The sequence below is a fragment of the Calidris pugnax genome, unplaced genomic scaffold, assembly GCF_001431845.1.
Source record: "Calidris pugnax isolate Ruff unplaced genomic scaffold, ASM143184v1 scaffold95, whole genome shotgun sequence".
In the NCBI taxonomy this organism is placed as follows: Eukaryota; Metazoa; Chordata; class Aves; order Charadriiformes; family Scolopacidae; genus Calidris; species Calidris pugnax.
Window position 1 is genome coordinate 1,607,591 of NW_015090885.1, and position 24,033 is coordinate 1,631,623.

At 38.5% G+C, this 24,033-nt stretch overlaps 1 protein-coding gene across 5 annotated transcripts in view; it reads right to left on the reverse strand.

Moving 5' to 3' along the window:
* The window catches only part of ROBO1 (roundabout guidance receptor 1), a 736,202-nt gene that overhangs the window by 103,240 nt on the left and 608,929 nt on the right, over positions 1-24,033 (reverse strand). For all 5 annotated transcript variants that reach the window (XM_014947370.1, XM_014947371.1, XM_014947372.1 and 2 more), the window contains one exon: positions 11,090-11,247. In XM_014947370.1, coding sequence (XP_014802856.1) covers positions 11,090-11,247 — 158 coding nt within the window. The remainder of the gene's footprint in view (positions 1-11,089; positions 11,248-24,033) is intronic.

Consider the following 24,033-nt stretch of genomic DNA (forward strand, 5'->3'; position numbering starts at 1 on the left):
GATCCTTATTAGATAATGATTTTTCAGGAGAAAAAAAAAAAAAATTCACTTAATTGCTCAATGCAGCATGAGTATTAGCAAGAACTGTCCTACAGCTAGGTAAGGAAAGAAAGTAGCTTTTTTCTCTTTTACTTTTAGGGAGGGCAACCATAAGAAGGCAGACTTGGTCCTGCATAATATTGCACAGGAGTCTGGAATAACACCCTGCAATGTGTGTGTTAGTCCCACACTACTGCACGTGGTGAATATCTGAACTTGGCAGTAAGTAATTTTGAGTATATTATTACCTGGAGAGAGAGAAGTACTCTGTTAGGTTGAGGAAACCCAAGAACTGAAAAATTATTATTTTTGAAGTGCTGTGATTTGGACTAGACTTTTCATATAACCAGAAGCATCACAGGAAACTCAGTAAGGCAAAACTATCCAAACAAAGTGAAATAAGCAAAAATGAAGTTGACAGAACTTTCAAAAAGTAGACCAAAAAATCAAAGCAAACCAAACAAGACGCTCTAATCACTTACATCTGTTCAAGGCTCCAAAAATGGGCACTGTTCTTCTCTACTATTTTTATTCTACATTTTTCTTTTGATTATGAGAACATAATATGTGCAAACTCAGCACATAAATTGTTGAGGTTTTATTAAACATGCTTTTAGAGTTAGTGTCATTTTTACTTTACAAAACTAATTCCTAAAAAAAGCATGATACACAATAAAGTCTCAGTTAGCAGTTATCTGATATTTAGATTTTAAGTGACAACATGTGGCCGCTGTGGTGTGCAAGCGACTAGGAATATCAAAAATGCCAAGAACAATCAAATTTATAAGGTCCACTAGAGACGTTCAAGAACAAAAATGTACTTTTTTTTTTTTTTTACCCCCTTCCCTCCCCGCAAATGGGTTTCAGTGTTTGAAAACAGTGAACACCATGAGAATGTGCATTGCTTCACTTCACTGATACCGACTTGCCACAAATAATACATTGATTTCTGTAGGATATTTGTGTGTTAAAAGGTCTTTCATGCTTTACTAATGGAAATATCTCTGTATATGAGTATCAAGTAAATGTAAATACAGTTAAAAAAAGAAAAGAAAAAGTAAAAGGCTCACAGTTCCAGGAGTCTGCAGGAGTCTGCATGAAAGAACCTTGGAATGCAGAATATTTCTAATGCCATTTTGCACACTTGATGTGTAGGGAACCTAAGTCTCACGTCCCATGGACTGAACTCTACTCTGAACGTGTTTTCTCCCTGTACACTGTGCAGACTTCCCAGTGTGAGTCCTAATGTTTGATAAGTCAGATTCATAAAAGGCTTTAAAAGTCTGATACTTCAAGTATTGCTTTGCTTCTCATTGTTTTTGCTCATGATGAGGGATTAGAGAAGGCCCACAGCACAGCAGTCCCTAAGGAGGTGGGGAGAACAGTGTCTCCGGAAATGGATTTTTAACTTAGAGGATGTCCACATTCTACTTGTAGGATTTCCATACAGCTGACAAAGGGAGGGGAGGAGAAGAATTAACTTTCTAAATGAAATCTTCGTCTTTATTGTGCGTAATATAAGCAAAGGCTCCTTTCCTGACCGCTTAAAAAAAACTAACCAAACAAAAATATTTCTTTTTCATTAAAAGAATAAAATGAATGAAGAAATAATTTCCCTCCCACATCCTTTCTTCAACTCCTTTACCCATCCCAAAAAACCCCAACAACTAGACTGTCAGCCAAACAAAACAAAGAATTTACTTTCTCAGCATAATAAATCACCTTTGCTCCTAACCATTCAAATCATAAAGTTCTACACTCTCTGGATAGCTCAAATAACCTAGTCTAAGATAATGACCACCTGTTTTTTTATTATTTTTTAAGGAGAGGCTTCGCAGACTCCATTTCTGTAATTTCAGATGGTCCCAGAGGTTCAAAACTCTCAATAAGCCATTTTAACAAGAAAATCCTGATAGTCCAATGTCTAGGCCTGTGGTAGTCTCAAAACTCAGATATCTAACACATACTCTATTTGCTGCAGGCATTTATTTTCTTTTACTATCTAGGTCATCAGTTCATGACTAGGGACAAAAGAAATCTGTGGAGAGTTTTGACTCAATGTGGAGTTTTCAAATTCCTTTAAGTCCGCAGAGTATCCACAAAAGAACTTCATTCTTCTTCACTTTACTTTTATATTCAAAAGTAGAAATCAGTGTAAAATAAAGTTCAGCATAGAAAAATACATACTTAGTTCACATTAAAGGAGTAATTTTCACTACTGCTGGGTGAAACAATACCGAGAAACCATAGTTATGCATGTCTAATGCGTAACATTTTAAGCGGCGAGAAGACAAAATAGCAGAAGCAATATGCATCATTGATGCAAAGGAACATTCCTGAAAGTTGAGAGAAAGAACAGAAGGAACAGATACTCTTAGCTATAGGGACAATATGGTCAAGGTCAACAATAACTCGGTTTTAAACGCCAGCAATTAAATGACCAGAACAAATCTTTAATCTAACACTAAATTATGATGAGTTTTAATTGCACTAGTTTCAGTTTGTGTGAACACAGTCTCATAACCTCACGCAGTCTCATAACCTCACACAGTAGGCTACACTATTACCAGGCATGTCCTTGGGAACACAGGAGGTTGGTTTGGTGTTGAATGCAAAATGTAGTCTCTGTGATAGCCAGCACAAGCCTATGGAATCCGGTGTCTCCCAGGCCACCAGTGTTTGATACTGGGTCACCCTTTTGCCCTGTGTCACGACGCTCCTTCCCTTTCCACTAATTCCACAAACCAGTATTATTCTTTGGAGATGTCTACTGAAAAGACACCACATCAAGTGTGAACCCATGCATGGTTTACTCTGACCTAAACTTTATTCAGCAACCTTGCATAGAAGATTCAGGGTTAATAATGAGCTATTTAAACCGATTAGGGCATTGAACATGACTCAACGCTTTAGACTAACTGGCTAACGGGCTTTTTCCTCACCATTTCCTTGCAGCAAATATCCCACCAAGAGATGGCACCAAGACAGAGATAGAGAAAACACCTTGTCCTGCAAAGAAGCATTCAGGACAATTGACTGTAAGAGCTGTCAAGAAGGAAGAGAATGTCCACAAGGGCATTTTCAGGCCATTTGCTTTGGCTTGGGGCATGGAGACTCCAAGCCAAGGCAAGCTCATTTTGCCCTTACCCTCGGCGCAGCAGAAGCTGTGTGGCCATATATGAGTACAATACCGAGCCGGAGCCATCTAGCCCGTCTCTCAGCAGGGCTTATTAGCTCAGGCTCGGCGCCGCATTAACCGCTGCCATATGGCTTCTGGTCGATTCAAAGAGCGAACTGAATGAGCTCACATCTGCCCGACAAAGTCTGCATAGCTGTGCTCTTTCAAATGGCAAACCTGCAGAAAGCTGCGAGGAGAGAATCTTGTAATAGGTCAGGATTTTCAATTGTAGAAATACAAGCTGCCGCTATTAACAGCTGTGGTCGGGGTTGGGTACTACTTGTGGATGTGTTAAGAGATGAAAAGTTTCGTCTCAAAGAGCTGACTCTGAAAAATGATACCAGCGTGGTAAGACTCCAAGTAGGATGGAAGAAGAGAAAGAGGAAAATGAATACAAAAATAAAAGTATGTCCAATATTTTCTCTCCTTTCTGTTAGCCCAGACCATTATTCAGATTTTTTTCCAGCCTTCCAAGATGAGCAGGTTCCTCTGTAGAAGCAGGTAATGTTTTTTAGGGCTCCACCAGAAAACCCACAGACAATGTACAAAACGATGTGACAAATGCTAATCAAAGATTAACGTACTACTCAAAAAGCCTCAGATAAGCCTGTGATAATAAAAAAAATTACACAGGAAGTAGCAGCACAGCAGAAGATAACCTCATAACTCTTTGTCTTAACACAGAAAGAGTGGTTGTGCAGATGTGGAAACTCGAGTGGTTTAGACACAGCAGGGAAAAAGGCAGGCACACAGAGAGAATTGAAGAGGAAGATGGGAAAAGTGCCCTGATGATAATGCAGGAGACAACAGAAGTACACGCCATGGTCAGAACAGAAAACAAGGGAGATGATCCAGAAGACACATTTTCAATGACTTCTGGAATCTGGAGAGAAGAGAGATTCCAGCAGGAGCAACAGGGACCATGAAACAGACCTTTAAGTGTGAACACAGAAAAACAATGTCATGTTTTTTAAAAACTAAGAGCAAGAAAACAGCAGGATTTAGAGCCATTCTTACTATCCTCTGGGACAGCTGTGTGGTTCCAAATTATTTTTCACAGTCTTTTCCATTTTTTTCCCTGGGGTGCCAAGTTAACTCACAGCAGCTCCAGTTATGTCGCCAGAGGAAGCAATATTAATACCAGAAGAAATATAAATCATTAACAAAAACTACTCTTGATCCTCGAGGAAGCCACCATTGTAGGAATCAGCAGATGAAGGAAAAAGAAAAGTAGAGTGGGAAGCCAACCCTCACAGGGAGTGAGAAAAAGAGACAGAATGAAGAAAAAGGACTGGGAAAAAAGGAAATTGCTTGGGGGCAACAAATATGTATTGGGAATCAGAGGAAAAAATACACTTCTCTTTCTAATCCTCCTGGGGCATATAGGAAATTGCTGCTTGCCCTTTAATCTGCCCCAAAAAAAGAAAAACAATTAAAATGAAATAAAACCCTGAACTGTAGGTACTTGCACCCCTCCTTCCCCTCACCCCCACTGCTTTGTGTGCTGTGTATCTAGGCCATGATCTTTCATGCAGCTCTCCATAGGGCAGACCACGTTACCAGCAGCATTATATCTTCTACAGGAATATGCATTCTTTTGCTGTGTATCTAAAATACGTAATTTGGAGAGACTAAGATGTTAAGAGATAAACGATGAACAAATTAGTGAAAAAAAAAGAAAGAGAGGAGGCTCGAAAAAAGAGAAATAGAGAGGAAAGAAATAAGGATAAACATCTTGAATTAATTTGGAGTGGCACTGTAACAGTATGATTTGTGTGAGGAGCATCACTGTTTTATAGGGTTAAGCCTGCCACTCCTGCACAGCACAAAGAGTAACAAATTTCATCAATTTTTGTTTCCTTTTTCTTCATTCACCTCCCTTCTGCAATTTTTCCCACTGCAATTTAACTTTGGAAGGAGAGGTCCCTTTCTTAAATAGGGAATTATTTTTTGCTTTTTCCACTGCTCCCTCGAATACAAACAAACCTTTCTCTTTTCCTTTTTAACTGATAGGCATAGTATTTCTTCCATTTCTTTTTTCTTTCTTGTTATCAACAAGATCAGGTTGGGATCACCTATGTAGTTTTAAACTTGCCAAAGCACAATGAGGCTGTGAATTGTCTCCACCACTCACAGTGAATGAACCCGAGTTCTCTTTGACAATTCATTAACAAAAAATTAAGGGCAAATAAATAAAACATTTTCCTATGGATGGTACCTTTAAGGAGGTTTTCCTGTCACAGCAGAAGATCAGAGGCCTTGTTTTCACATTTGGTAGAAAACAATTTCATCACTCACTCGGTAAAAATAGCATTGTGTGAGACACAATAAATGCTTCGTATTTGTGATGTACTATTTAAAGGCCAGGAAACAAAACAGGAATCAAGAATTCAAGTTACAACTTATCTAAAATAAGAGTGTAAGTCATTCGAAACTGTTGATGTCACAAGACAGACACACAAAAAAGGAATGAAAACCTGTATGCATTATTCATCCTGTAACTTTGATCTTAAAAGCTAGGAAACTTGAACAAGGAAAGATAAATGGCTTCTCAAGCTTTTTCTTTTAAAAATCAAATGAGGATGATTCAGGATAAATGATAGATAAGAGTTAATACGAAAGAAGGGGAAATTGCAATCACAGTGCTGCACCAAAGTTTCAATGCAAAGGCTTTGCTTTTTGTATTCAATTACAAAGGATTTCTTTTTTAGGTACCAGCATGCTTTTTCATGTATATGTAAAAGAATCTACCTATTAAAATTTCGTGTTCAGTATGCATAGCTTTTTTCTTCTACCACCTACACCACGACTTCATGTGAACAATTAGAAAGCTGTCTGCAGCATGGGCTACTCAATCACAGGGCAGAAACAGAAATGGCTGTGAAATCCTGACCTCCAAACCTGGCTCAAACATCAACTTGCTCCAGAGCTTATGCAAGGTATGTATACGTTATCCTACTGGAAAGTATTGATAATTACAGGCACTCTGACAGCATCCTGATTTTCTTGAGGCTTATTTAATTATCCAGGCACTGCCCCTAAAATATGAGACAAATTGAGAGAGATATCCAAAAGCACATGGAGGTTGCCCTGTCTAGATGGGAGATCCACAAAGTCTTCTTTGAACACTTTGCGCTTCTGAGAGTCTGTAATTATTGCCAGTTTTTGCCTAAAGATATGCTCAAAGGCCCCACCATCTTGGTTACATTACTCATGTCAGCATCTTATGTACAGACAATTGCATTTGGGATTCACAAAGGAGATGGAGCAGCCACACAGTTCCTTCAGGGAGGCTCTGAGTAAACCTAATGCAGACAGACACCACCACGTTCATTACAAGTCATGGCATACCAGGCATTTGCATCAGCAAAGCCAAAGGGAGAGTGTCTTTACATTACAGCATACAGCAGGAGGTTTTGCTTATCTGAGCTTCCAAATCGTTACCTCCACACAAGCGGTTAGTGCTAATCAGATGGTACAGTGAGGCCAGACAGATGGGAGAAAAAGGCTGGGCAGAACCAAGGGCAGGTTGTGAGATGAAGAAAAGGGATGGGGAATAAGGCGGGAGCTTCATCGCAGTGGTGTGTAGTAGGAAGGCAGTGGGGACACCATTTGGAAAGTAGTGGGAGGTTTTGGGGATACAACAGAAAGATGGCTGAGAAGTGAATGGAGACACACTGGAGGAATTCACAGGCTTTCAAGCAACCAATATTCACTGCAATTCCTAGGAGTTGCCCAAGCAAGTCATTGCTAATGGCACTCGCAGCCACTGATGCTCCTGCCAACTCAATCTAGACAAAATACGTTTGGAAAGACCAAGCCCAGTGATTACAGCAGTCAGCAGAAATTTGGGAGACTGACTGCACTTCCTCCTCAGCCCGAGGGAATGCAAACTCGTAGCTTTCGGCGCCAAGGGAAGTGCCCGAAACACGTGGCTACATCCTAATGGCACTGGGCTGCCATGCAAAGGAGATGGCTAGACTGATGGGGCTGGCAGCAGGCCTGTTCCTGGTGAGGACACCTAGGAGTCCTGGCTTAGATCCTCCCTCCAAGCAATTTGTGGGTCTATGAACTTCACCTGGCAAGAACAGCGGTTCCAAGGGCGTAACCACCACCGGGGGCTGGAAACAGAGGGAGGCACCTCCCCACCCCGGTGAGCTCCCTTCTCACTCTCTTGCAGACAAGGCTTTCTGTCTTCTTTCCCCACTGTGTCTCGGCTCCAAGAGGAGAGTCTCACAGCCTCTCCTAGTGCAGATGGCACACTTCAGAAAGTGGAAAAATACGTTTTATTATTTACACTGTTTGCTGTGAGAAATTAAGAGTGATTCACTGGACTGCACCGAAGCACTCCTTTTCAGCTAAATATATTATAGAAGGGATTCTTGATTTCACAGTAATCCCAGGAGAAAAATTAACTAGATGAGCACAGAATCGCACTGGTTCTGCTCTGGCCTCATGATAATTGCTTTTCAATTCAACAAATTAAGTTAAAGATAAGCATTTGCTTCACATGCAAGACTGTCATTCCCGCTTCATTTGTAATAAATATATGGAGAGGGATTAGCCACATCAAGCATATGCTTTCATACTGTGGTGTAAAGAATACACATGAGAAAAATCGCGTTTAGCTCCAATGCACTGAGAAAACTGTTTATAGACAACAGACTCAAGAGCAGAGAGAAAAAAAAAATGTTTTGATGATGATTCTTCATCATATGCTCCCAGTGGATATGTGTACACTGAAGAGCCTAAAGCAAGCCTGACTAAAACTGAGCAGTACTGGGAGAGTGCACTCAAAGAAAATGTCTGTTCCTATAATCCCCATCACAGATAGCTGCCCATACCCTTACTTTCATTTCTTATTTGTTCCGTTCACTACTGCTTATAACCTGAAAGATATAGAGATTTATTTCTCTTCAAAGCACATTTATTTGTGCTACAAATGGACCAAAAATATGCAAAGACTACTTTGATTTTTATTATCTCACCTACATAAACATATCGATTTCCTTAACCCTACCAGGACAAAATAATATTTTCTTTTTATTGCATTCCAGAGGAAGTTGTGCCTTCACTTGGATCTTATTTAACTGCTATTTATCTACATCTCTTACTTCAAACTCTCTGTCAGAAACCAAGCCACCACCTCTGGCACCCTTAATACTCAGTCTGTAAAGCCCAGTTTTGCTCACTCAAAGATCAACATTATCATTGCAGATGAGAAAAAAGTTTCCATATATTTAAAACAAAGTTGTTCCACAGACATACCATCTTTTTGAAGAAAGTATAGATATGAACCAAAAAAGAGGTGTCAAGCATCATTCCTTATTCCAAAAAAAGAACAATATTTTTTAAAAATCTCTTTTCAGAAAGGAAAATATTAAATATGAAATGCCTTAAACAGCCTTGGATGCTTACAAAACTCTTAAAACGGTAATGAGTTAAAGATCAACAAGCCTTTAAGAACGAAAACAAGTGGATATGCTTTCAAAGTGGAGCCACTAAAGCATTTTCATTGATTAAATTCCCACTGGTACTGCTGTCCCAAAGTGGGGTCCTTGATCTGATGTGTATATATTGAACATCAACACATATAGTTTGACATTTTCTGATCTGGTAATTTCATGGCTTAAAATGAGGCAGGTAACACCTGTATACTGTATTACCTGAAATTTAGTATCACTGAGTCAATGATAATTTTGCCATCAAAAGAATGTAGATGGTCATTTAAAATATAGGCAGTTATATGAAAAACATTTTATTTTAAAAAGGTTGATTTAATGCAAAAATGAAATCTAGCACTTGAAACCCAACAACGTCATCCTTATTCCAGCTGTTGTACTCTCCTCATTCTTTATGTTCCTGTTGCTAAACTGAAATCGAAATGACTTAAAGGAGATAAGTTAAGAGAAATGGAACAATTCTAAATCAGGTTTCAAAATTAAAATTTTTTTGCCCATCTGTCCTTTCGTGCGTTGTCCATTCCAGGTCCCAATCTCCCCTCGCCTCCCAGCCACTAGCAAGATGATACAGATGGTTACTGCAAAGCTGTTAAGACGTACATCTGAACGCATATTTATCCACTTGGCAAGATCCTGCTACAGCTGTAAGTCGATGCAAATCTGCATTACAATGTAGCTCCGGTCTCTTGCCTGTGTGAGAAAGCAGCCATGATATAAATAGTGCTGCTTAAGACAATGCCAGGCAAATATGACGTAAATGAATACAGTTGAGCTCGTGCTATCGCAGCACTGTTCATTTACACCTCTGAAAACAAACACTCATTTGGCCCCGTGAAACAAGTGTATATCTACACCTCCATCAAAACTCATTTGTTTGTTTTTGGAAGCAGAAACTGGGAACACAAAATAACTCCACCAGATGTCATGGTGAAAGAATACTGGGTAGGTGAGCATTTGATACAACCACCAGAAAAGAAAACCAAAGGGAGGGTCTTTATTCCATTGTAAGCACAGTTTTAATACATACAGGTGGCACTGCCAGTCAGCAACACTAGCTTCTGCTCTGGGTATGTCTTTGTTCCGGCAGCTGGGAGAAGAGCAGTTTTCATGTATAATGAAAGAAATGTACTTAATGGGCAACACCTGAAAATCCTTCAAGAGAATCAACTATAGCAATAGAAAATGCAAGTTTAGAAAGCATTTCCTGAAAAAAAGCGGTACCGCTGGAATCTTCTCTTTATCTCAGGTCAATTGACTTGTCACAGCGGGAAGGAGATTTGAAAAGGAAATTGCAAGTTCTTAGCAAGTATGATTGGAGGAATTGAGTTAATAGCCAGCAATCAGTATAGGTTCCGAAGGGTACTTAAAAATTTAAATGTATGCATACGCCACAACTACAGAATGCCTGAGCTTTGTCTTGTTTGTAAAAAAACAAATGGAACAACAGGCGATTTAAATTTAAATGGTAATTTTTTACTTAGGTTGCTGGGGTTTAAGTGTTCTTCCATTAAAAATTTCCATCATTTCAGCATATGATTGAGGTATATAAATTGTATGTGCCTCTGATCTTGTTTTAAGCTCATAATCTTCCCATTACCAAAAGGATCCTATATGGTATGTGCTTTCAGATGATACGGTTTCTCACCATATGGAAAGATGTTTTGTATCACCATGTTGGCAGCATATAAATGATTTCCAACTCATTTTTCAATGACATTTCTTCAAGCCATGTAGGCTCACTAGCTTATTGTTTCACATGTCAAAAATTAAAAGAAGGATAGTTTTTTGATTTGAGAAGCTGCTTTACCCGTACTCTTGAATAACTGTGCACTGTATTCAGCAAGCTACACGTACAAATGAGTATGACAACACCTCTAACAAAAAAACAGCTTAATTTGAGAGGGTAGGATAACTCATCATGTCTCTAAAGAAATGTGACTATATCCCAAAAACCTTCTTACCCTTTCTAATACAATGCACAATTTTTCTGCACGGATTCTTTTCAGCAGAATTACAAAGGAAGGTCTCACTTAGACTACTAGCAGTTCCTCCTTCCAAAGAGGGCAGATATTATAGGTTGCAGAAACTTGTAGGTGGATAAAAGGCAAGAAAATTATAGGACAGTGACAAATATAATGCATTTCATTTCCACAAGCTTTTAATTCCACCGAGGAAGAGAAGAACATAGGTTTTGCATGGTCCTCTTTAACAAACAAATGCACACTCTGCAATGAAGTAGTACCAGACTAGAGGATGCATTCCAAGCTAAATGCAAACTAGCCTTGCCTCCGAGGCAAGCAAAGGATAGATCCCAGAAAGTACAGTGTGGCTGGATGCTCCACATGCTCCAAAGACTAGTAGTTTTAGATTAGTTGATTTTTGAATTCTTTGAAAAACTTTTTGTACTTACTGTAATTCTCTCATCTTTGTCATCCAGAGGGGTCCCATCTTTTTTCCATGATATAGTGGGTTCTGGGTGGCCTCTTGGCGGCTGGCACTCCATCACTGCAGGTTCGCCCACAGCTACCATTACATCTGATGGATTTTGTCTGAAGTCATCCCGTAGAACTGAAAGAATAAAGAAAATTAAGTAAAACACTTCCCGACAATACACCAAAAGCACAGGAAAGTATTTTGTTTTGGCTTTTAATGGTCCCTGATGTCATATTTTATATTAATGAACAATTCAGTTAATTGATTTCATTTGGCATCTACAGATGGTCTCTGGAACATCCACACAGTAACACAGGAAACCCACGTACAACTCATATTTAACTTCCATCATACAAGCCAAGTGACTAACACTGATGGAGGTGAAAGGCTGACACAGACAGGACTGTGTGCACCAAAGAGCTGCCTCACTAGCAGTATTGGCACCGTGTCTGCCCAGAGTGTGAGCACAGGATTCCTATCACAGCTGATGAAGGTATGTCTTCTTCTCAGGCAGAACATGACTTGGGGAGAAGCACGGCAGAGATTGCTTTTCGCCCCTCTTTCTCTGAGACTCAAGGTCATAACTCGAAGGTTTATGGTTAAAGATTGGCCACTGGCCATATGAATTGCACCCATCCCTTAGTTTATGGCAAAAATGAACAAACTAACTAAACTTCCCAGTTCTTTGATGACATTATAAGATGCCAAACATTTGTTCAGCCTTAGCCAAACTCATCTTTCCAATTTGGCTTGTGTCTTTTTCAAGCAAAAATTATTAAATAATTAAAATATTTCCTGATCTCTAGGAGTCATCCCTTTGGAAGAAGTTAATTTTACTACCTTTTCATAGAAAAAAAAACGTTTTTATTGTGGCCTCATTACTATAATTTGTTTTTTCTCATCATTTGGCCAAGCCCAGGCCTAGGAAACTCCAGTTCCCTCCAATCACCCACGAGGCATTTTATCAATAGCTGTGTGATTATTTTTCTTTTTGGGAGAGGCACCGTACTGTGCTCAGCAGACCACTACACAGGGACACAGTTTAACAGAATAATGGCATTCTTAAGTCTTGCCAAGTAAGTGGCATTAGGTTTAATCTAAAAATAAATAACTCAAATGATAACAAATACAACATTCTAGTCCTCTCCACTGCTGTTACTCCATCCACACTGAACAAAGGATACGGTAATGGAAAAGTACATTATAACCAAAGGACTCTTAGGATTTTGACGAAGCTATCTGTCACTCTTGCTACCTGCAACAATCTTGTGTCAACAGTAAATAGTGCCAAGAATCGGCAGTAAAAAAAAAATAAATCTATCTCCCAAGCCATGGATCACAGATACATAGACATTCACTACTGAATAGTGGTTTGTTTGTTAATGCTACTTCAAAGCGAGGTGTGATTTATTGTTCAATGTTAAGGAATGTGGGTGTGCTTACAGATTGGCAGGTACAGGACTGCCACCAAACCATTCCTCTCTGTAAGGGCTTTCATACTGTTAAGACTTTTTTAAATGGCAAACGGGTTATCTACTTTGGGACACGGGTATATACCTTTCTCACATCTTCTTTCTGCAATGCTAATCTAAAATGAAGGGAGGGAGCAAAAACAACTTAGTAGTTCTTTGTTTTGGAGGATTCTTGGCAAATAGCCCTGTCAATAATCAGTAGGCCTATGTGTCCAGCTTGGCTCATTACAACATAATACACAATAGGGAAAGTTTCAGATTGATACAGAAGTATAGATAGGAATCAAAAGCAATAAATATAGAATATTTTACCACTATTCTAGAAACAGGATACAATTTCTGGAAGTAAGTAGGAACAGCTGTGTGCCAACAAGACTAAAGGATATTGCAGATCTCACCAAAACATGTGAAATTAACAATCGCCTTCCATACTGCAGCACTCACATTTAAAGGATTTCAGTTTAATTAGTGAGATTTCTGGATGCCCTAGAATCAGGATGCACTGAAAGAGGATAATCAATGATAAAATGTCTCTATCACTTTAACAATACAAACTAATACAAGAGAATGACAGGACTTGACAGAGAAATTCTAGAGTAACTTAGGTTGGAAGGGACTTCTGGAGGTCATCTGATCTACAACAATGAGATGCTATTGGATGAACATGTTCTTTTGGATGAACTAAGTCTCTCCAACAGCCCTAGTGTAGAAAGTTTATTTAAACAAAAACAAAAACACAACCACACACCTATTGCTTGGTGTACAAAAAACCAAGGAAGTTTCATCTAATAAAAAAGAATTTCTCTCTCTAAAAAGCAAAACACATGGACATTTTCATTCTATGCACTAGAGAAAACTGAAAACGTTTTCAGCTATAAAATTAATCCAGGTTATATCTAGGGGAAATACTATGTTTTCAGAAAAGGGAAATTATGTCATTTGTAGTTATTCAGAAAGGTAAGTCGAAAGACCAATCTTCCTTCCCTTCTGCTTTCAACAAAAGTTTACTAAGTTTAACCTGCATTCTTCTACAGCTTCCTTACTATATTTCCCTAAATAATTATGCATCAAAATTGGATACATCAAATTGTTTTAGTTATAGGAGTGTTAAGATACTACTCACATACGCTGAAAGCCTTATATATACTTATTCCATTTATACTGAATATGGCATTAATAACCAGATGCAACTTCTTGTGTTCCCAAACAGCCCTCAAGCCATCCGGATACAGTAAATCATGTAGCGTAAGTGGCGAGGCTGACACTGCTTCTGCTGAAGTCAAAGAATTTTTTCAATTTACTTTAATAGAAGCTTGATCTGGCTTGGAGCCATTGGTCATATTATTGCTTCTTTTTTTCACTTCTCCAAACTAAAAAACATAAAAGAAGAAGAAGCAGAAGTTGCACCAAGTTACTAAGAAATCCCCTATATCTGGTTTCCAGTGCCAACAGCACATGAAAGTGCAGAAGAGTTTATTTGCTACGCCACAGTTCTATTGCAACACAATAAAAGGTGTGTTGGGTAAAGCTAAGAGATATATAAAAGGAAGTGCCCTTAAGTTTAAAAAAAAATAAATAATCAAGTGAAGTGATCTTAATAAGCCATAAGTGCTTTTCAAGTCTGAAAGACCTTGCAAATCTAAGAGGAAAGCCTATCAGATATCACCTCAGATAGCTTTTAGCACCTTTGAAGCAACAAAGAAGTCCAGTACTTGCATAATAAAAACAAATTACTTCACTAGTTTCCACACTCCTTAGTCTTATATCAGCTTTACAAGCATAGCACCTTGTCTGTAAACCAAGACTTTTCACAAATTAACCAATGGTTAATAGAATGCCTTAGGAGGACATGAAAAGTCCAGGCCATAGATACATCAAAATAAGTACTTTTTTTCCATTTACTATGAATTATTTTTGCTCTAACATTACATAATGAAATGCTAACAAAATGTAATCCATTAGAGATTACTTCTCAGATAGTCGTCATGTAATTATTTTTGCAGCTGTAAAGTAGATACATGCTCTGGTTTTTGCCTCAGGCCCTGGCAATCTTGCATGAAGGTATAAATTTAAAATTTTCTTCTCCTACTGAAACAAATATATATATATATATTTTTGTTTTCTTTCATAGTCAAGGCTCACTATAAATTGAGAATACATTTCCTTTTGAAGATATATTAGAAGTATACTTTGTAATCCAGTATAGCATGTTCTTATGCTTGCCTTTTTTTCTTCTTTTAACAAATTCTGCATAGAATCTTCACAGATATACCCTCCCCCCCTACGTTTCTGACATACTGTGGGTAAGCTTCTTTAAAACCTTAGCCTAATCTAGCATTTTCTAAAATACCATGAATAGTGATCATAATTGTCCTTACACAGCTAGGACAACTCCATGATCTTGCTGTGTGAACTCTGAGCTCCCGTGTTTGTGCTTAAAACACTTTTATGCTACGCCTGCTGAACTAATCAGGTTCAAGAACAACTTTTATAACTCCACTTAAAAGTCAACTACTCATGCAACTATTTAATAGTGTGTACTATTCAATCAATAAAACAATTACAGTTTCCCCAGAGAATCTTTGCTAGAGCAGAAAGGAACTAGCAATCACTTGAGGATTATTTTTTTTGACAAGCAACCTAAGTAGAGACAGTATTTTTTGTGTAGACCCTAAACAGTGCTTTTCAAAATGTAGCACCAGGTGTTTTTTCATTAGCTACTATGAAAAAGAGTAGGGAGTCATTACTGGGTGAAATGGGGGGTGGGCAGGTAGGGAGGGGTTTTGCGCACATACACACTGCAGATATTTATGACAGATTATTGTTAGAGTTTATCGTTAAGTAACTGTGATCTAGTTCTAAGACAATAAGGCAAATCAAAGCAAAACACAAGAAAAAAGAAACATACCAGAAAGCTTTAGTCAATAAATGAAAAGAACAAATTTGTAAGGAACACACATTACCATAATACATTGTGGATATCATGCTTCAACAGGTGGTATCATTTAAGAACTGGATATAAGAAAATCTCCTGGAAATTTTGATTACAGGTCTATTCAAGTCAGACTGGCTAGACACTTGATGCTAAATCAGTTCAAAGCAGTGCAGCAAAATATAACCAAGATCCCTAATCAACCAAGATATTACAGCCATGGTCACCCAATGAACAAAGGAAGAGAGGGAAATTAGGATGTTTGGTGTGCAGTTTCATAATCAGAGTAAAGCAATCTTAATCCATTTCAATTCTTCTAAAAAGAGATGAATCCAGACTTGCTTCCTGCTGACTTTCCTGCATTGCCCTGGACAAACCACACTATTTTGCACGGCTACGTGTTGGAGAGAGATCAGCATCACGCAAGTAAGACAACAAAAGAGATCCCAACCATTTCCACTCTTTCAGCATGAACATAATTTAAATGTTTCTTCGTATTCTAGCACGTGCCTCAAAAATGGGGAAAATGAAATAAATAGAAGAAATGCTTGTTCTTCACATTGCTTTAGAAAATAACCAGGCCTCAACAGAGGAGCAAGTTTCCTCCCAAGCAAACAAACATCAAAGTATGTGCTAAAGCTGATCAAGGCAACCCTACTGAAGGCCCACTGCCCTGCTTTTGGTTAATTTTGTTATAAAACCCCCATGTAACAGATTTTATTTTGTTTAATACCCATCAATTCTATTATTCTAATTCCTGTAAATTTATAACAAGTATTTCAATGTTTCTCTTTAGTTTCCCCAACAAAACAACAGTATTACAAAGAAAGTTTTTATCTAATATGAGGAATAAAACACCACCACTGTGCACGTGCTGTAAAATGCTGTAAGATCAGGAAAGTTAAAAATGGGATTCAGGAGGTTATATAAATGTTCCAATTCTATGATTGGAACAACTGAAGACAAACTAAATAGTTCTTAGTCAGGATTGAGCTGTTACTCAAAAGCAGAACATTTTCTGCAATTTAGGACCAGCAATGATCCCTTTTCCCCTCTACCTACTGAACTTGTTGTAATTTAAACTTAGAGACACACAGCAGACATTTTTGGCATTAAAATATACTGTAAGACGTTTGTCAGTTGGAATGGTGCTTCAAAACGGGTGCTTAATTTTAATTACAAGCATCAGCCAGAACTATGGTTTAAAGACTTTTCTGGCATGAGATCTATACAGATGTCAGAATATCATTTTTAATACACACATGCCACTAGCAGGGAAGTGTTATGGCACCTACTTATGTTCAGAAAGAATAAAAAATGCACACATGATCAGATTCAAAACAGTATGTGTGTTACCAAAATGTATTTTAGACCTTATTAAACTCTTTAAGAATGTTATCTGGCTTGATCAAAATCTTGGAGAAATATTCTTTCCTGAAGACAACCCTCTAAGAGTTTCCATACAGGCATGAGAAGTTCAACCAAAAACTGATTTCTGAAAAAAAAAAAAAAATTATTTCTTTTCCTTTCTGAAGGCGTTAAAAACAGGTTAACACTGGTGTTAACTACAGTATGTAGTCATTAAAATGGAACAGAAGGAGCAGGGCTATAAATAGTTGGAAATTACTGTTACATTCATCTAACGGGATGCAATAATTTTATGCAGTGACCGAGTCCAACAATATGGTATTGAATGTTTCAAAATACATCTATGCTATTAAAGAGCCTCCAACAGGTAGCGATTCATTTCATCTAGCAGCCAGCCTGCCTCGGGACTCCTCACTTTCACCATTTTCAGTTCTCATCCCATTCCTGCCTTGAAGCACTTTGACCTCAGCTATTGGATCTGGCTGCACCTCTCACAGTCCAACTAAAGAGCCTTCTAGGGGCAAGCAGATGCCCCTCAGCTCAGCATCTAGATCTCTAATCTTCTTTCACCCTTCTCTGAGCTTCAAAACTACGGAACGCTGGACACGTGGCCTAACAGTTTAACTCTCTCACAAAGCCAGCCCTCCTCCAACACTGGACTTCCCCGATTACACAGTGTAAGAATTGGCATTGAATAGTCCAGATAGAAGAGCTGCTCGTTGCAAAGAGTCTGATCATAAGGTGCAACGCAGTTAGATGGATGAAATAGCAGGAGAGAAATTAGATCACACTTCTAAAATGTTAACAAAATGTATTGCCTCAATTACTGTAACCTTTAAGTTGCTTTAAAATGTATTCTCTCTAAAGAGTCATAGATTTGATTGATTTCTTTTTATACAGCAGCACCAAACTGGGGTCTTATTATCTACTGAAGGTCAATAGTTACCTTCTCTGGAAAAAAAGTGTCATTCCTTGTTATATTAACCCATACATGTTAGCAAATGTAACACCTGCAAGTTTCTAAACCATTAACGTAGAAAGAAATCAAGGAGTGGTGCTCCTCTTGGATCATTAAAAAGTGCTGATGACGAATACAAGTAATATGCTTGAATCCAGCAATACACTGCACTGCAAAAGCAATTAAATATCAGGGTATTTGCCAATAAAATAATGAATTAATATAAAGAAGTGAAAATAAATATATTTATTCTCATTCGTTATTTTTCATTCAGTCATTAAGAAACTTACAACAGTTAATGGAAAGAAACGCATGCCTAAGGAGCAGGTTCCAAAAAAGACTACTGTAAAAACCATTGGCTGAAAGTTACTGATGATAAATTTATGATGACAAAAATTTATGGAAACCACTCCCAATCAGTCTGATTTTATTTCACTAGTTGAAGATTTGGGCTTAAAGTATTGCCAGGAGTCTTGCTGGGCAACATAGCTGTCATCCCATAACAGTATTTCCATGTGTGAAAAGGGAAGTGTAAATGAATTAGATGATGAATTGGGAATCAATTAAATGACCAAATCTGATAAATCATATAAAGAGTAATTTTAACTCCTGCGAGAAGGGTAACTGACAGGCCTAAGGGAACACGCTGCAGCACTGGGAATCCTAATTAAACCCTGAAGAATCTGTGATGCCTCAGGCATGTGACTCTGAGAGTGTCTCTTAGGTTGATTGAAAATTGAAAATAGATCAGGAGAATGGACCTAATTATTAATTTGATTGACTGTGTACAAAACCTGATCCCTCTCAACATCTTCCACATATTATAGTCTGGGTGAAGACATATAAGTCAGAACTTATCTTCTGAGAGAGTAGATTCATTTGTACAGACTGCAGAGAGAGTCTCCCTTCACTTGTTCTAAATATTTAGTTATTTTCTTTTTAATTACTATTATTATTTTTTTATCATACATTACATTTTAGAGTTTTGGCGTTATTTGAATCACGCTTAATTACAGACAATATTTTTAGAGTGACTAATACAGCACAGTTCCAAACTTATGGACACAAACCAAGAAGTTTTAGACATAGCTCACAGAAAAACTGCACCTTTGGGAGATCACAAATTAGATTTCCCTAGGCAAAGAAGGGTTTGTGACTTTAAATCCAAGGATTTGGGTGTGTTCTGTAAATAAAGGGGTTTTTTTCTGTACACTCCAAGTAAAGGTCACAGAATCACAGAATCTTCATGGTTGGAAGGGACTTTTGAGATGACTGAGTTCAACCATACACACACACACAACCCCCCCCCCAGACCAACAAAAAACCCCCCCAAAACCCCAACAAACACCAAAAAAACCACAAAACAAAACACCCAACCCAACAATCTCGGGCACTCAAGCATGCCCTGAAGTGCCATGTCTACACATTTCTTAAATGCCTCCAGGGATGGTGACTCCACCACCTTCCTGGGCAGGCTGTTCCAGTGCCTGACCACCCTCTCAGTAAAGTAATTCTTCCTAATATCTAATCTAAACCTCCCCTGCTGCAACTACAGACCATTTCCTCTGGTCCTGTCATTATTCCCTTGGGAGAAGAGGCCAACACCCACCTCTCTACAAGCTCCTTTCAGGTAGTTGTAGAGGGCAATGAGGTCCCCCCTCAGCCTCCTCTTCTCCAAACTAAACACACCCAGTTCCCTCAGCCTCTCCTCATACAACTTGTTCTCTAGACCCCTCACCAGCTTGGTGGCTCTCCTCTGGACATGCTCCAGCTGCTTCAAGAAGGACATTGTACTTCTTATAGTGAGGGGCCCAGAACTGAACACAGTACTCAAGGTGATGCCTCACCAGTGCCAAGTACAGAGGCACGATGACTTCCCTACTCCTGCTGGCCACGCTATGCCTGATACAAGCCAGGGAGGTCCTCATGTCCAGTTTGCAATGAATTGTTAGTGTACTAGCCTTCCTTCAAAGCAGATTATAACAGAGAAAAAGAATCCCATTTAGATGGCGCAGTGAGACCTTGTCTTCGCACTCCAAATTAAAGCATAAAGAGGCAACTGAAATGACACAAGAGATATAAAGAACAAACAATGAAAGAGAAAAGCTGAGAAGACCCCTCACCAAAATGCTGGTGTTTTTCTTAGCTACTTATCAAACCTTATCTCACGAGCAGAATGGCTTTGCTGTTTAAGAAAGAAGACACAAACTGACCCAGAAATGCAACTGTCTTGTAACTCAGGATTCCAGGGAGAAAAATAAAAGAAGGAATACAGGAAGCAAGGACATAAGCAAACATTTAGGCAGTTCTCAATAATAGCTTGAAGCTGGGATATATGGCCCTGGGAAATGGAGCCAGATTGCAATTGATTAAAAAGGTGTTGCTGCCAAATAACAAGCTACGCTGCCTTAAGATTTGAAAAACCGACTCTTCCCTGTAGTCTCTAAGCTGGAAGACCCCTTATTAGGCCAAAGCTGAAGGAATCCTATTTGTCTTAACTTGTGTTGTTAAAAGAGGAGGTGCAACTGTTCCATGGACTTGCCAATGAAACTGAGGCAGCGCTGCTTCTGTAGTACAGGCAAGACCTAAATGGCCGATGCTCGTACAATTGCTTATAATTATCCTTATCTGAAGAAGCCAAAAATGTAGCAGAGGAGAATTTTTCAAGAAATAAAGATTTTTTTCTTTTTTCCAAAGAAATTTGAAAGAAATAAAGAAAGATTTCAAAGAAATTAAGATTCACACTCCTGCAATAATAATGTTTCTGCAGCGTAGACCTAAATCTCTGTATGCAGTAAGCTACTGTTTTGCTAAGGTCCTGCCTCAAAGCAACAATCTTAGCTGTGTCCTTCTGTTTAGCATTCAAATTTTAGCATGTTATAACTGTACCACTACAATCAATGTTTTTTGAAAGGACCCTACTTCCTTCCCCATTATGCTGTTAAAGTGGTTGAAAAATATGACATTTTAATACCAGAGAATATACAGTATCATTATCACACCCAAACAGCTAAATCACTTCTTTAATATTCTGGAAAATGATATTTCACCATTACATCTGAGGTCACGCCTGCCTCTTCAGTCAGAAGGTGCAAGATGCAGGCACTTCACACGGCTGAGTGGCTAATTCTAAATAACAGCAGAGCAAAGAACAGCATTTGTTGGCAGAAGACTCCACAGCCACATTGCTCAAAAAATGTTGCTGAACTGTTACATATACTTTTATTCTGTTCTATTGTTCTGTTGCTATTATATACAATTTTATTCTGTTGAAAAGAACTACAAACGACAGAACTTCACCATCTTTTCTCGCCTCTCCAGGCTGCTATACAGCAGGATATACCTTTGTCAGATACTGGATATTCCTTAATTATACTCTGCAAGTCCAAATGCATGACTATATCATTCTTATGGTAATGATATTTTGTTTCTTTACTTTCTAAAATGTTCAAGATGTAAATGGACACAGCAGAAACAAGTAAACTTTTTCAAAATTACATTTATGCCAAGTATCATATACTTTTCAAATTACTTTTGCTGGTTTTAGAGAACATTCCAGGAAATCACCTCAGGGAAAAATGGCAGACAACCTTATACAGAGGTCATAGAGAAATACAGTCTTCATCTAATTCAATTAACTGCTTTGAGTTAGATCCCAAATGGTACAGGCAAATGTTTGTTCTATTTCAGGTATATTCTAAGATATGAATCATTCTGCTTTCTCAGTATAAAGAAGCGCAGTGCAATCTCAAATTTTTTATTGCTCAGAATTTGAAAAATTTCTAGACAGACGTCTTCATGATTTACGATGGTAGCTCTTCATTTAGACAACTGTCTGAAGGCTTCAAACATTGTAAGATTCTACCTAGAGTATTACAAAAAGTAGTGAAGTTAATAGCTACAACAATGAAAAATGGTTTTGTAAGCAAACGGCCATTACCAAATTCACCAAGCTGGAACTCTGAATTGCAGCTCCTGGAGATTTATATGTTGTTGTAAATGGCAAAAGACAATAAAATCATGCAGAAAAGTACTTCTGCATTTGGACTCTTATTCTGGCTTCAATCTCTCTGAGATATTCACAGGCAACGTGCCAATTGATCAATATGTTAGTATTTAATGTGCAATAAGTGCTACTGAGTAAAAATCAGAGAAACGTTGCCTGTTAGCGGAGTCTGCCTTATTGCTGGCAGGAAGGAGCGCATGAAGTTTTTGGATCACCCCATGTGGTAAAACGGCAGCCAGAAGTCTGATTCAGAATTAACAAAAGGAAGCAGAGGGCGATGCTCAGCATGAAGACAAATGCACATCAAGCCAGCCAGATTTCATTACTGAAGATTTTAATTTTGATTAAACGCTTCCTTTTATATTGGGTCACGCGCATTGTTTTCAACCCTGTGTTTTCATTAATATTTTAATACACGCAGAACATTAAGTTGCGTAACTTCAGTGTTGCGGCTCAAGATAGCATCTTTAATAACAGCTCCAAAAGAGATGCTGGCACCCATCGCTGCCCAGCTTCCCAGCACTGTGGGGCACCACGGGCTGGTAGGGACCTCACGGGGTGCAAGGCTGCCCGTCCACACTCATCGCCGTGCAAAAGGACAGCGGATGACTGTGACGTTAGCTCAGACTGTTTGAAATAGCAATTCATAAATGTAATCGACGACAAAACCAAACCAGCCTAACGGAAACGGCTGGGAAAGTCTAACCGGATCACGGCGGTGATTCCACATTTGGTGGAAACATTGCTTCCACCTTCCTTTTACACCCTGTGAGAAACTGCCGCCCAGTGCAACTCCTTAACAACTTCCCAGGAAACAATGGTCGCAAAGAGATCGTAACATGGAATTTTAGTTACTGACTGATGGCTTTTTTCCCTTGTTTCTGCTATTTCTAACTCCGAACAATGAAAACTTAAGTTCAGACAAAATTTGAGAGACCACACTTTTTCCTGACCCCACACAAGCTGGGGTACCATTACGCTCCCAAAATACCTCTGCTCAATATCCTTGGCCATTACAGACCATGGGGGTGCCACAATACACTCTACAAAGAGCTACCAACTCCGTTAATTCAATTCCTATCAGTCCTACACAACCCAGAGAGGTTAATTTCCTGGTAAACCACAAGACTCAGATTTCCATTAAGAATTGCTATAGAGAGAAAAAGCAAATGTATTCCTGTGCAAGAATGGCATTCTCTGATGTCTCTATGAACTCTGAATATAATTTTCCAAGTGAGTTCAGTGGACTGGTTCTTTTCTCTACTTTTTAAACACAAAAAGTAAACTTGAAAACATTATGAGAATTGATGTAGATTGCCAATAGAGGCATAAAAAGGAAAGTCATACATTTTCAGGCAGTTTTAAAAAGTAAATACATTGCAAGTAATTTTGGTAAATAGGATGCTGAGAAGCCATGTATTTGCAAGATAAAAGCTACTGGTATCTTCTAATCATTCACTCGGAAACAACTGAGTTTAGAGGAAAAAACCAAACCCCAAACACTATCTGGATTGCCAAAATCCTTACACTTGTTTTTCCACTATACTGTGAGAATACATTTTTGCTGTTACAGGGCTTTCTAGTAAACAAAAACTCCATCTGGTTTGGTGCTTGTCTACTTTCATTGTTAGACAATTTAAAACTTAGTGGTGAATAGCCCTGTGGAGGATATTTACTGTTACTTATGACTATTGGAGTCTTCAGTGCAAAACAACACTGGATTCAGCAGTCTACAATCAGGAAGAATTCCAACTTCTGCTTCCCTACCCTACCAAGTTAGCACACAGAAGCTGTACCATGCACCTCAGAATTCGGTGTCTGGTTTGCATATTTAATTGAGCCTCTAGTAAATATAAAAGGTATAACAAAATAAATGAAAAGTTAATTTTGGCTTCTCTTGATTCTCTACAGTTTGCTTCCAAACAGTGCAAAAACCAAACTCCAAAGCAAAACAGAAGTTCCTCTATGGAAGTATTTATTATTTGAATTTGGATCAGGACTGCAATGTGAAGGAAACCTCCAAATCTTCTCCAACAACCTGGTTTTGATTTGTATCTTGAATGGGGCCTGGAATGCAAGAACTGATTATTTGGGGGGTGAGGGTGGAACTGGACCAGAAGATGAACACCAGGTTCCAATGGATGTCCAGGCAACAGATCAAACCAGAGTCCTCATGAGAAATGCA